The following is a 15,312-nucleotide window of genomic DNA, read 5'->3' as shown; positions in this document are numbered from 1 at the left end:
TATAAAAATTAAACACTTAAGTAGAAATTAAAATTCATCAAGTCTAAAATATACTCATCCACTGAATCAATAAAAAAGAATATTCATTAGATCCAAAGGAAAGTATAGTAATTAACGGAACAAAGAGGGAGGAATAAGTAAAAAGTCTCTAAAGGACCTCAAATGTTATTATATAATTATTTTTCATTTTTGTGGTTGTAAATTGCTGTCAGTCAAGCAAAAATTCACAGTGACTCTATGAACAAAAGACCTTAAACGAGTTCTATAACTATTGTCCTTTCTCTAAGTTCATAGTTTCCAGAGACATGTTGTTTAGGAAGTGGTTATCACTCCTGCTTCCAAGCCTGTCTTAATCTGTGAGCTCCACTAAACACTGTCAGCAATGTGCAACTATTATGGCATTTGACACACCAATGGCACATCATTATCACAGCAATCCCAAATTACCTCAGTACAGGAAAAGGACAGAGTAGTGCTGTACCACTTAGGAGAATGTTAATTTCAAACACAATTAACACCTTAGGGCCCAAATGAATTTTAAAAACACACCAGGCCTGTGCACCAGGCTCTCATTGGCGCTAACAAAAGGTTTCCAGCCTACAGCTGATTGCTAGCCAAATCCATCCAATCCAATCAGCTCACATAGGGTTGTGAACAAAGTAAAACCAAGAAAACATTCTACAGCCAACCTTCATCCAAGACAAGAACAACTCACCTTTCAAAAGCCAAGGTATTTCAAAATACTCATCATTACATTCACTAATTTTTCAGTTGAACTTTAACTTGCCATAAAACATGTAATGTACTTGTAGTTATAAAGAAAGGGGGCAAAGCCTTCCAAACCAAAAATAAACCTACCTACTTCTAATAAGTCTAAAACGTCACTGTTCTTTTGCACTTTCAGTAAATAGAAGTGGTGACAGTAGGCATCCTTGTCTCTATTTGCAAGGAAAATACTTTTAGTCTTTCGCCATTGAGAATTATATTGGCTCTTGGTTTTGCATATATACTTTTCAGTATTTTGAGGAAATTTCCTTCTATTCCTATTTTGCTAAATGTCTTAATCAGGAATGGGTGCTGGATTTAGTCAAATTATTGTTATTTGCTTTGTTAATGTGATGTTAATATTCTGTCATTTCTCTGTATTGAGGTAACTATGAATTGCTGTGATACTTAACGTTGTGCCATTGGTCTGTCAAGTGCCATAATGGTTACACACATTTGACAATATCTGGTTAGCTAAAAGGCTTGAAAACAGGAGTGGCATACACTTCCTAAACATGTCAGTGGAAATTCTATGAACTTAGAGAAAGTACAAGAATTATAGAACAAAGTTAAATTCTTTTGTTTATGGGGTCAGTACTGGATGGCACTTAACAATAACAATAATATATATTGCCAAGCATTTGTCTTCCATTTTGGACTTCCATTGGATCAACTCTGTGTATGATGGTGCTCTTGTTTTGCTTGAGGATCTGTGTAGACCGTTTCATTGTTTAACCCTCTTGTTTAGAGTCAATAAGATCTCCAGGAGGACACTTGCATTTAAGGTCAAGGCTTACTCTCCATTTTGGAAACTGGGTGAAGAAACTAGACTCTAAGATGGGATCTCTTGTTTTGGTTGAGGGACACTGTGCAATGTTTTTTGCTTGTTTTTTTGTTCTGTTTTGTTCAGTATTATTAAAGCCTCTGGTTTAAGGGTCAACAAAACCTTCTAGAGGGCCCTTATATTTAATAAGTTAGGTCCGAGGGATTATCTTTTAATCTTTTGCTACTATATTTTGGAGGAACATTCTTCTAAGTTGTATAGCACTCTTCTGTCAGTTTGCTGTTCTGAGGTAATCTGGGTTTGCTAAGCCATAATGGCTGCCTATGGTGGACCGTGTTTGGTGGAGCTCTGATGAAAACAAGCTTGAAGCAGAAGTGTCATGCATTTCTGAAATAGCTTGCCCCTGGAAACCCAATGAACTAGGAGAAATGATAAAAGTTATACAAGTGTTCAGGTCTTTCATTCATATGGTCGCAACGAGTTGTCTGCGACTCGATGGCATTTAACAACAAGATGAATAACATTGATTGCTTTTCTTATGTTGAACCATCCTTGCAAACCTCTTATGAATCCCATTTGGTCATGATGAATTATTTTTCTTTACTGCTGCTGGATTATTTTGGCTAGGAATTTGTTAAAGATTTTTACATCTATGTTCATGAAAATCTGTCATTTTCTTTGTTGGAAAAGTTTTCTATCTTTGACAGGTTTTGGTATTAGGATTATGATTGCATCATAAGAGTGTCTTAGGAGTGTTTCTTCTTTTTCTATATTTTAAAATAATTTAAGTAGAATTGGTGATAGACCTACTGCAAATGTTTGGTAGAATTCACCTGTGAAGCCATCTGGTCTAGAACTTTTTATATGGGGGAGTCGTTATGACTTCTTTTGTGAGAGTCTGTACAAGTGTTCTACATATGTCCATGTCAATATGGTAAGGTATGAGTTTCAAGAAATTTGTCCATTTCCTCTAGGTTTTCAAATCTTTCAGAGTACAGCATTTCATAATATTCTGATATTATACATTTAATTTCCTTTAGTTCTTTTTTGATGGCACCTCTATCAGTATTGTATGTATGTGTCTGAGAGAGAGAGGGAGAGAAAGAGAGAGAGAGAATGACTTTTTCTATATATAGTCATTCTTTCTCCTCTTTTTCTTTATCTCTTTTAGGCAACATTGATGTGCTTTGTTTTTAATACACTCTAATACTCTTTTTCTCTTAATTGGTGTGTTTAGTCTACTCACATTAAGTGTGATTATTGACAGGCCAGGTTTATAATTTTTCAAAGCATATCATAGTCAAATTCTCCAAACTAAAAGGATAGAATACTTTCGGAATAACATCAAAAGGCACAACCTATGTATGACTGGAATTCCAGAATATGAAATAGACAGTGAAATCACTGAAAAAAATTGTGCAAGAGGTCCTAGAAGAAAACTTCCCAGGTATTATGAAGAACAAGGAAAACCACACTCAAGCTCAACAAACATCAAATAGAATAGACCCATAAGAAAAAACACTAAAACATACCATAGTCAAATTCTCCAAAATAAAAAATAAAGACAGACTACTAAAAGAAACACTAGAAAAACAAAGAGTCACCTACACAAGAAAAGAAAAAAAATATTAACTTCTAATTTTTCAGCAGAAATCATGTGAGCAAGAAGACAATAGGATGGCATATACAGAAAGTTGAAAGAAAACAAGTACCAACAGAGGATCCTATACACAGCAAAGCCCACAATCAAATATGAAGGAGAAATTAGGTCCTCTGCAGAAAAGAAGAAACTTAAGGAATTTGTGACAACAAGACCAAATCTACAAGAACTGTTAAAGGAAGTTCTTCACGTGGAAACATCAAAGAACATAAACTATAAAGGACTACAAAAATCCTTTCTGGAAGTGATAGAAAAGTACTGGATGCTAAAAGGGATGAGTTATGTATTTAGTGAGAGTGATCAAATTGCTCAGTTAACATCTTTTCACTTCATTATAAGCAAATTATAACTCAGTAAAGAGTTTAAAATTTTAAAAAAGTAACATCAAAGGAAAGTGGATGGACCCTAGTTACCAGAAATAAGAAAAGAAACACAGCTAAATGACAATTACTAAACAATGTCTAACAATAATCACACTGAATGTGAATGAACTAAATACACCAATCACGAGAAAGAGAGTAATAGAATGGATTAACAAAAAAAAGCCCAAAATATGTTGTCTAAAAGAAACAAATCTAATAAACAAAGAGAAAGATGGACTCAAAATTAAAGGCTGGGGAAAAAACATATGAAAGAAGTGGAATAAACAAAACTGCACAAAATTGCACAAAAGTGGCAATACTAATCTCTGATAAAATAGACTTCAAATTGAAAACCACCATAAAAGATAAGGAAAAGCACTATATAATGACTAAAGGAACAACAGATCAAGACGACATAACCTTAGTCAATTTTATGCACCAAATGATAGAGCTGCAAAATACATAAAACAACACTTAAAAGAATTGAAGAAAGAAATAGACAACACCACAATTGTGTTAGGAGACTTTAATGTACCACTCTCACTAAAAGATAGGTCAGCTCAAAAGAAACTTAATATGCAGATCAGCAGGTTTGAAATACAGAAGTGTGGACTCATTTGTGGCTGATATCCATTTGGACCTACCCATGAATAGCTGGATATGGTTTGACCAGAACACAATTAGAAGAAGAGAAGATGTTTCTAGTGTTCATTACTGTTAAGCGATACCTTGCTTTAGATTGGACCTTTACTAATAGATGCGGATGCTCAAAGTTTTAATGGTAATAGACTATTCTTCACAGAAAAAGAACAAGGGTTTCCTCAGAACATGGGTTTCATAGGACTGAGCTTATGAGAAATTGACTATCCAAAATAAGGGGATTAAGAAATAACAAGTGAAGCAGCTTGCTTATATGCTTCCATGAATACAGATGATGGTAAAAGGGAAGGTCGATCCTTCAGATAATAAAAGAGAATGACTAGAAAAGCCATGGGGAGTTCTGTGGTGTCAAAACCCTTGAAAATTGGCTTTAGCCCTCCCTGGGGACATGGCTGCCAGCTACCTCAACTTCGGACACATGGTCTTGCAAATCATCAACAGCTGTGTGAACAATCTAAGCGTGCTTTCCACACTGTGAGAGACGCTGTTAGATAGAGTGAAGAAACTGTGGCACTGCTATAAGAAATTGTATCATGATATATAACCAGAGAAAACCTGGAGATGGAGCCATAATGAAAAGTTTTCTTTTTTTGAGATTGAAGGAAAAGCTGACTTACAAACTGCTCTGAGATAAAGTTTGTCAGATGATTGGGAAAACCAGAGGTCTATCTACATTGTGGAACTAAATCTAGACTTTCACTTGTTGATTGAGAAGCTATCTGAACTAATTGAGGAATTGTACCTTGTAAACCTGGCCTGACACTGCTGGACTAAACCTAGATTTGCATTATGTGAAATTCTTAGCTTCCAATACATCCCAACATATTTCCATAATCAACTCCATAACTCTAAGTAAACTCTAGAAGTGAATTTGCAAAAAACTTAGATGTAAGAACATGTGGGGTGCAATGTCTAACGAGGTAGCTCTTTGTATAATCATATGATTATCAGTCAGGACAGTTCCCCTGTATGAAGTAGGTAGAAATTAAGACTATGCCACCTCCAGGTTATAGATGCTCCTTTTGTGACTTCGTTGTTCACCGGTGCTGTAATGAGGTTCTTTGGAGCAGGCTTGCTAATTTCACATGTCACTGAATTTCTTTTTTAAAAAAAAATTTATATTGTGATTTTAACAAAAGTTTACAGAAAAGTTGGATTTTCTCATTCATTCCTTCATTCATCGTTGCACATTCTCCTCCCTACCACCCCAGTTCACTTTCCTCTTTAAAAAGATTCTTTCTTTGTTGTCCCAGTCCATTGTGCTATGTACTTCTTATTCTGGACTGTTGTCATACAACTAATTCGTAATCATATATTCCTTTTAAACAGTTCTTTCCTTCATCTGTCCCAATGCAATGTTCATTATCTATTGCCTCTTTTCTTAGTTCCTCCCCAAACCCCATGTCAGTCCTGTTTCATAACACTGGAGTTATTCAATATTTGACATTTTATGACTGAGATCTTTGATTCAGCATAATGTCCTCTAAGGTCACCATGTTGTATAATATTTTATGAGTTCCTTGTTTTTCAGTGCTATGTAGTATTCCATTGTGTGAATATACCCTAGTTTTTCGATCCATTCTTTTTATGACTGGCACTTGGGTTGTTTCCAATCTCTTTGGTAGTATGAATGCAGCAGCAATAAGCATATGTGTGCAAATAGCCATTTCTTGACAGCTATTGCCATGGAATTTCAGAGTTTCTTCTGATATCCATATTGGTTTTTTCTTTCTCCTCTGTTTCTGTAAAGGCCTTTTGCTCTCTTCCTGAATATCCTGATGTCATCAGATTGCACAGCTTATCTGATCTTCAATCAATGGTTTCCATTACCTAACCTTAAAATTTTGGAAGGAGGATTGGCATCGACTTCCATAATAGCTTGCCTCCGGAAACCCTATGAACCTGGAGAGAGGAAGAAAGGCACTCAAGCGTCAAGGACTCTCCTTCATAGCGTCTCTATGAGTCGCCTGCGACTCAATAGCACTTAACAACAACCTGAAAATTACTTTTAAACTTGGGTAGGATAGACTCAAATACGTTGTGTTGGATTTTTTTCACTTGTTTTAATTTTCCTCAGTTTCAATTTGAACATGCACATGAGTAATTTGACGGTCTATTCCACAGTCACTACCGGGCGTGGTTTTGACCTGATACTGAGCTTCTCCAAGGAATCTTCACATATATGTAGGCAATCTGATTCCTGTTTTAGTATATAAGGTGAGATCCATGTACAAAGACATCTTTCGTGTTTTTTCAAAGGTATTTCCAATGAATAAATTATAGAATGTATAAAATTTGATCATTCAATTTCTGACCTCATTTCTGTCAGCATGTCTGCACTTTTTTCCCTTGTATCTAATTTTGCATTCTAGCCTAATTTATCAGTAATGAGTTTTGACTAAACATTTTGAAAATATCAGATTGCAAAATTTGGTAAAAACCAATTTCCTTTTAGCTTTTGCTGTTGGTATGTATATATACCTGATTGATAGTTGTATTAACATAATCCAAAATAGATGTCGGAAGAGACTCAGAAAATTGCACAAAGCATTGAGAAGCCAAAACAAAGGGAAGGGATGTTGAAGTAAAGTAACTGAACAAAAAACTTCAAAGGGCACCTAGAGAAGACAAAGTATTATAACAAAATTTGCAGAGAGCTATAATTGGAGAATAAAAAAGGAAGAACTCACTGGGCCAAAAAAAAAATGAAAAACATATTCAAGCGTCAAGATGCAATACTGAGACAATATTAAATCCTGAATGATCCAGGAAGCATCAAAACAAGATAGAGGGAATAGACAGAGGTACTCTACCCCCCTCCCCCCCCAAAAAAAATTCATCTACAGAGAAATGTTTTAGGAAGTAGCATATAATCAACAGTCAATAAAGGAAGATGCTCAAGCTTCACTAAAGGTACTGGCAAAAAAAAGAGGCCATAGGAATCGGTGGGATAGCAAATTATATGTTTCAGCTAACAGATGTAGCCCTGGATGTCTTCACCAGTCTACGCAACCAAATCTGGAGGACAGTTGCCTGGCCAATTGACTGATATATATCCGTATTAGTTCCCATTCTCAAGAAAGGTGATCCAAACAGAATGTGGAAATTGTCAAACAATATCACTAATATCAAATGCAAACAAAATATGGCCAAAGATCCTCTAAATATGTCTGGAACTGTACACTAACAGTGAACTATAAGATGTTTATGATCAGTTTGGAAAGGCCATAGCCTTCCTGCTTCACCTGCACATTTCATGATATGTGGAGAGTCTCTGCTTCGCTCCTAGAAACCGAGGATCCTGGAACCTTACCACCACAATGGAAGAGGACCATAAGATGAAGAAGAAAGCAATCCAAGAACTGCTCAAGGAGGCAAAAACTGGGAAAACGAAGGCAGAAACGATGGGACCAACAGGTAGGATGATGTGTCCCCTAGCTGGTACCAATAAAAGATATCTCCTCAATACAATTAAAAACATACTGCCCTCCCAGAAGGAGCAAGACCTAGAGCAGAAAGAGGAGCATGAAGAGCCAACCCAGAGTCCAATGTGGAAGGAAGGGCAACCCCGGAAGCACAGGGCTCATCTGTACACGTGCAGTGTGCGTCACAGCAGAGTTGGGTATGCGCCACCCAGGAAGTGGAGTGCTCATGAAAGTCCCAGAGGTGTTTGAACAAGCGATGAGCCTCCTGCCAACGACCTGAAAGGTGGTCATGGGCAGGAGATGCTGTGACACTTGGGACTGGGGTGGGGAGGGTGGCTTTCTTTAAGCAGGGGAGGCAAATGAGGATAGGTCTTTAGCTGGAAGAGTAGATTCGTTGTTTCAGGCGGTAAAGAGACTCGTGATGACAAGCCAGAGCTGACCTAGTGGTTCTTTCAGGAACCTGACACAGGGGTCTTGCTTTGACGATACACTGGAAATACGCCACTTCCACAATGTGGTATACTACCTGTTTTCATTTCATCTTTTTTGTAAGTTAGGCTCAAAAGAAGCAAATCTAGGATTTTCAGTTATCAGAGATTTTTTAAAAGCCATTTTAAGTTTTATTTTCTTCTGGGCATGTTACAACTGTGCTCATTTCTCAACATGGCGTGGAAAATAAAATACTTGTCAGTCTGAAAAAAAGAAAAGGTCGTAATACTAGGGAAATCACTGCAGATGTTGGATGCATTCTGGTTGAAAGCAGAGAACGGTTATCGTTCTTAGGTGCTGTCAACTCACCTATAACTCATAGCAACCCTATCCACAAGAGGATGAGATGGATTGAAACAATAAGTGAGGTTATGAGGGTAGGTGTATCAGAGACAGTGAAATTGGCTCAGGATAAAGTAGGATTCAGAGATATTGTGCAAAGGGTCTTATATAAGGCATAGCTGAATCAATGACACATAACAACACTGTCTCAAAATTCTAAAATCCATCCAAATCCGTCCTGGGGCAAAATTATTCATCATTAGTGAATCTAGAATACAAGTTATCTGCTTAGAAAGTACAAGGATGGTATCGGTATAAGACAGACATTCCAAAGAAGTAACAGTCATGCCCTCTAGACTCTGGATGCATGCCATGTTATCTACATTCTGGGTACAGGTCCCTTGCGTGCAGCCTGACCTTTTAGATTCACAGGGATGCCCCCACGTCCATTTGGCTCTAGTATGCCCTATTATTGTTCTGCGTCAGCTTTGGGCTCTGGCCACATCTTAATGGCAGCAGAACTCTCTAGAATTGACTTGTGGAGATCCTACTCACTTAAATGAACTCTTTGACATGAGAGAGTTCATGCTGCTACCATTTAAAACCACAGCAGCTTTGCTTCTTTGGCTCTTAACAATCATCCTACTGATCATTATGTAATTAAAGAACGGCCCTTTCCTTCCTTGGAGAAGAATAAATGTAGTTCCTTTGCTCTGTTTCCTGCTTGAAGAATTTGAAGACATAGACATTTTTTCAATTGGTCTTTGTCCTTAGTTGATACAACAGAATTTTCCAAGGAAAGTTCTGATTTCATTTTGCAAGTTCATTTTTAAGTCCATTAAGTGCATTTAAGACATACCCAAAGTGCATGGCTTTAATTGTCTACGACTCTACAGCACTTAACACCACCACCAGTCTAGAGAAAGCTCTGTGGGCCTGGTGGATAGAAAGTTAAGCTAACAAGTCAAAGGTGAGTGATTTTAATCTGCGGCCCCAAGGCCTGGTTTTAATTGTTTTTGGTCAAATATTCTTCTAAGTGGTATAGCACTGGTCTGTCTATTTGCTGTACAGAACTTGTGGTTCCTGTGATGCTATACACTCTGACACTGGTGTGTCAAATGTGATAATGGTTACCCATGGTGGACAATGTTTAGTGGAGCTGTGCGATTAAAACAAGCTTGGACGCAGGAGTCGCAATGACTACAGAAATAGCTTGCCTCTGGAAACTCTATAAACTTGGAGAAATGATGAAAGTTATACAAGTGTTCAGGTCCTTCGTTCATAGGGTCGCTATGAGTCGTCTACGACTTGATGGCACTTAACAACAACAAAAACAAGGTTAGAAGGGTAGAGGTCCAAATCACGGACATCAATCCAAGGGAAGACTTTCTCTCTCTAGAAGGTACGTATCTCTTTTCTACACCCATAGGCCCAGCATTCCATGGAGACATATATGTGCCTTGTTATCAATCTTCCCCTAGGTCTAGGAGGTCCTCCACTGAGGGTCTTTTCTTCCTTGGTGGTAGCAAGTTATACTAGGTCATGTTTGATAGTTTAATTTCTTTTATATACCAAAAAGACTGACAATTTATTTGTGCAGATTGTTTTCTGTCCCATTTAATATAACCACCTCACTAATATCATATAAGTTCGGATTTATAACACATAGGACACTTACATCAAATTACAATATGGAAGAAAATTACAAAATACTGAGAATCATGGCATAGCCAAAATGACATATTTTGAGGGCACACTATTTAATCCATAACAAAGGCCAACTGCAAAGCATTAGGTTTACACTTTATCATTACACTTACTAGAATACATCACTGACAAAAGTTTGACTGAAGTCTGTTTACCTGAAAGCTTGAGACCTCGTTCTCCTACTTGAGTGTCATATCCATGTGGCATTCGAAGAATTGCATCATGGAGTCCAGCTAATTTTGCCACTGAATACACTTCCTTACGTGAAGCTGTGATATTCCCATATAAGAGGTTGTAATAAATTGTATTATGGAAGAGGACAGCATCCTGTGGCAGATTTATACAAATACATGAATGTTCATTATAAAGACATTTAAATACAGAGGCACAAAAAACAAACTATTACAGTTCCCATTTGTTATTCTCATCTCTAATGATAAAAAGATACAAGAATTCAGATAAAAAAATTTATTAATATAAGCAGGGCTGTACTATATATATTATTTTGCAAGTTATCTATCTCATTTAACATGTCTTAAAGATTTTATGTGTCAAAACAAATACTTTGCTCTTTAAGTTCCTTATTCCACATGACGGATGTATTATCATTTATTTATCCATTGTATTTACTGATGGACATTCAAGTAATTTCTAATTTACTGCTTTTAAAAAGATTATAATCATATATGAACTGTATATATGACCTTAAACACTTGGGATTACTTCTGCAAAATTCCTAGATATAAGTGGAGCTCTAGTGGCCTAGTGGCAAGATGCTGCACTGCAATCCCAGAGATATGTGGTTTGAATCCACCAGATGCTCTCCTGGAGAAGGAGGGGCCATCTCCTCCTCTACCAGAGAGATCCAATTTGACGTTACACACACAGAGAAAATAAAAAAATTTTAAAAAATAAAAAAAAATCCTAGATATAGATCAATGGGATAAAAGTATATAAAAAAAAAAACCAAACAAAAAAGGGTAAGCATTTAAGTTTTACTTGATAGTATTGACAAAGCGTTTTCCAAATGCTTAGGAAGAGAATATCCTCTAACAAATACTGCATGAGGGTACCAGTTCTATAGAATGGTAAGAATCTAGTCCAGTACACACTTTAATCTAGTACACAATTTATGTCAATGCTTCTCAGCATGTATGAAAAATCTGTATATTAAAACACTTGAGATTCTGTGTCTCAAATACTTTAGAATTGGGCTTTATGAATGAATTAGGGAATTATTTTAAAAAAATCTCCCTAAGTAATTCATATACATCAATAAGTTTCTAAGCATAAAAGAGCAAAGTAGCACTTCATAGGCTACATGTCATTTTCGTTGTTAGGTGCCATCAAGGTGACTATGACTCACAGTGATCCTTATGAACAAAACACCTGAACCTTCCTCTATCCTGTGCCATCCTCCTCTCTCCAATATGTTCAAGTTCACTGTGGTCGTCACTGTGTCAATCCCCCTCATTGAAGGACTTCCTCTATTCATTTCACTAATCCTATAGCTTTCACGGCATATCTCTCTCGAAGAACTGCTTCTTCCTGAAAATATGCCCAAAATAAATGAGAGGAAGTTTCACTCTCTGCCGCTAAGGAGAACTCTGGTAACATTTATATTAAAACAGATTTCTTTGCTGTTTTGGCAGTCCATGGTATGTTCATTACTCTGTGCCAACACCACAATTCAAAGACATTGATTCTTCTGTCATGCTTACTCACTGTCAAACTTTCAAATGCATATGAAGGAAATGAAAAGATCATGGTTCAGATCAGGCAAACATTAGTCTTTTTTTTTAATTAATTTTAATGACTTTTAAAGAGATTTTGGATTTCCATTCATTCACTGCTGCATTTTTCTCCCTGCCCACCCCTGCCCTCCAGTTTGTTTTTCTCTTTGAAAAGGAAAAGAAAAATTCCCTCATTGGTATGCAGTCAACACCCCACCGCCGAGTACATTCCACTATGCAACCTTCATTCTGGACTCTTGTCATAACCATAATACCCAATCAAACATCGCTTTTGTCTTTTAAAAGACATACTTCCTTTTTAGAACATTGCAGAAGGGCTCAACAGCAGATTTCCCCAATATAACATGCCTTTTGATTTCTGGACTATTGCTACCATGGGTGATCGTGGATCCAAGTAAAATGAGTGAGTCGATGCCTTTGAGCTGTGGAGCTGGAGAAGAGTATTGAGAACACCATGGACTGCTAGGAAAACAAACAGATTTGTCCTGGAAAGGGTTAAACCGGGTGGCTCCTTGGAGGCAAGGATTCTGAGACTCTGTCTAACATACTTTGGACATGTTGTGAGGAGAGACCAGTCCTTGGAGAAGGACATCATGCTTGGGAGGGTGGAGGGACAGCACAGGAGGGGAAGGCCCTCTGAGGTGGATTGATTCAGTGACTGGGATAATCGGGATAGGAGTGTCAAAGACAGTGCGACTGGCACAGGACAGAGCACAGTTTAGGGCTGTTGTACATAGGGTCGCTATGAGTCGCAAGCGACTCAACAACACATAACAACAACAACAACAGTGGTGGGCAAGGTAAAATAGTGTTTAACTTTAAAAAAACAATACACAGGAATGATTGTATGAAACACAATGTGAATGAAGAATAATGTGAAACACAGTGCATATGAAGTTTGTAAGCAAATAAAGTTTTTTTAAAAAATACCTGAGGTACGACTCCTACTGCCTTCCGAAGGCTTTCCAAACTCACATCTTGTATATTTTGACCGCCAAGGTAAATGGTACCCTTTTGAGGATCATAGAAGCGAAATAACAGTCTCACTATTGTGCTTTTCCTAAAATTAGAGATGAGAAAAGATTACTTAATTTCTACTGGCATTAAGGAAACCTTGCTTAAAAATACCATAATCATTGATTATAATAGGTACAAAATATTACCTTGGAGATCACCTGAATGATGTAGAATTTTATGAATAACTAAATTACCTACCCTGACCCACTCCCTCCTACAATAGCCACTTTCTTTCCTGCAGGGACTTCAAAAGATATTCCACTGAGAACTTTCTGCCCTTCAACGTATTCAAAATGCACATTATCAAAAGCCACAGTAGCTGTTTGTGATGTGATCTGAAGAGGAGGTGCCATCACTTTGTCCTAACAGGGAAGAACAAAAATCACATTACACATCCTATAGATTCTAAGTCTATACAGACATGTTTCTAATTAAAAACATAAAAAAAGAAAAAAATGGTAAAAGAGCAGTTTTATAAGTCGTGTTAGACCACTTCCAAACACACTTTATTTCACCCTTTAGGCAAAGATCAACAACTCCAAAAGGGTTGATTTTTGAGGACTTTTCCTTTTTTCTTTAAATATTAAATTTTATTAGTTTTAATGAACATTTACAGAGATTTTCGGTATTCTTTCATTCATTGTTGCATGAGGACATTTTCTTGACTGTACGGAAGGAGGAGGGAAGATGATGTTAAGAAACACAATTCCAAATTTTGTAGCATTAAGTATTTGTAAAAGTAACTCAAATTAACAAAATTTAATTTCTAGGTGTAATATTTTTTAGCTAACTTTGTATGGTTTATAAACATAAAAGCTATAAAAATCTATTAGTACATTATAAGTGCAATTTCTGCAAGAAAGAAACAGGTTTACAAAACATGGTGATGTATGAATATTGTCTAGAATAATCTTATTAATATGATGATATTTAACTACTTTTAAAAAGGTACTATAAAGGTTACTTACTTTAATTCGGGTATCTATCTTGAGTAGAGTAAACAAGGTGTTCATATCTATGAGTGCTTGTCTAGTCTCTCTATATACAGTTCCCAGAAAGTTAAGGGGTAGTGATAGCTGAAAAAGTAGTCCATTCACCATTACTAGATCTCCAACAGTAAGGGTACCTTAAATTAAAAATAGTTGGCAGAAGAATAGAGTACATTAGATGAAATTACAGAAATTTTTTCATTTTAAGATGTAGAACTTTGATGCTTATTACTCTAGAATACAGCCCAAAGGACAAAGAATTAGAAATTGTTCTCTTTCATTGCTGACAAATTGGAAATGAAATCAAAGCTTACACTCCAGTGGGTTTTCAAGGCTTTAAATTGTAAGGGAGGAGAAGACTGACAACGTTCTCCAAAGGACTGGCTGTTGGAGTTTAACCTCCATTGAGACAGAAGCACAACTTGGTGCAAACTATGCCACTCTAAGTCCCTACAACCTGATACTGTTTTGATGTGCTATCAAGTTAGAATCAACTTAAAGCTGACCTTCCCACAGCGTTTCAGAAAGTACGAACAGCTAAGGAGGAAAATGCCCATCTTTCTCCCATGGAGCAGCAGGTGGATATGGAATGCCTATCTACGCACTGGCAATTCAATTGCCTATCCACCAATCCATCAAAACTCCTCGTCCCTGAGGTTGCTGTTATGAGTCAGAATCAACAGTTAGCTAAGCCACCTCCATCAGGTTTTCAGAGGCAGTATATTCTATGGGAGGAGACTGTCCATTTTCTCACAAAAAGCAGTTGATGGAATCAAACCTAATTTATGAGAGCTCCCTAGACTTGGATGTTGTTGTTGTTTTTGTTAAGTGCCATCAAGACTGATAGTGACTCTATGAACAAAAGATCTAAATCCTGTTCTATCCTGTGCCATCCTCACACTTCCTGACACACAAGAGCCCATTGCAGCACTCATTGTTTCAATTCACCTGGTTGAGGGTCTTCCACTCCTTTGCTGGCCCTCCACCCTTCCCAGCATCATGTCCTTCTCCAAGAAATAACCTCTCCTAGCAACATGCCCAAAGTGATAGGTCTCCTTAAGTTCCAATGGATTTAATCTCTGATATAGGCAACACAGGGACTATGTTTATGCTAAATGGATTGGAAAAATCCTATGTATGAAAAAGTAAATGTGTGTGTGTGTGTGTGTGTGTGTGTGTGTAGACATACAGATATATAAAACACTGGCTTAAGGAGAAATAGAAATTTAACATTCTCTCACTTTTTCATTTAATCGTGCTAATGCGAAACCTATACTTGGACCAAGAGGCAGTCGTCAGAACTGAGCAGGGTAACACTAGGCATGGTTCAAAATTGGGAAGGGTGTATGCCAGGGATGTGTCCTATCTCCATACCTTTTCAACCTGTATGCAGAGCAGATTATCCGAGAGGCTGGGCT

At 37.1% G+C, this 15,312-nt stretch overlaps 1 protein-coding gene across 1 annotated transcript in view; it reads right to left on the bottom strand.

Moving 5' to 3' along the window:
• The window catches only part of ABCB7 (ATP-binding cassette, sub-family B (MDR/TAP), member 7), a 114,739-nt gene that overhangs the window by 33,557 nt on the left and 65,870 nt on the right, over positions 1-15,312 (bottom strand). The window contains exons 9-12 of the mRNA XM_006901770.1: positions 13,874-14,031; positions 13,104-13,267; positions 12,819-12,948; positions 10,290-10,461 (exon numbers count right to left, since the gene is read on the bottom strand). Coding sequence (XP_006901832.1) covers positions 10,290-10,461; positions 12,819-12,948; positions 13,104-13,267; positions 13,874-14,031 — 624 coding nt within the window. The remainder of the gene's footprint in view (positions 1-10,289; positions 10,462-12,818; positions 12,949-13,103; positions 13,268-13,873; positions 14,032-15,312) is intronic.

The sequence above is a fragment of the Elephantulus edwardii genome, unplaced genomic scaffold, assembly GCF_000299155.1.
Source record: "Elephantulus edwardii isolate Elephantulus edwardi_28Jun2011 unplaced genomic scaffold, EleEdw1.0 scaffold00343, whole genome shotgun sequence".
In the NCBI taxonomy this organism is placed as follows: Eukaryota; Metazoa; Chordata; class Mammalia; order Macroscelidea; family Macroscelididae; genus Elephantulus; species Elephantulus edwardii.
Note: the sequence above shows the minus strand (reverse complement) of the source record. Positions and strands in the feature narration are given on the sequence as shown.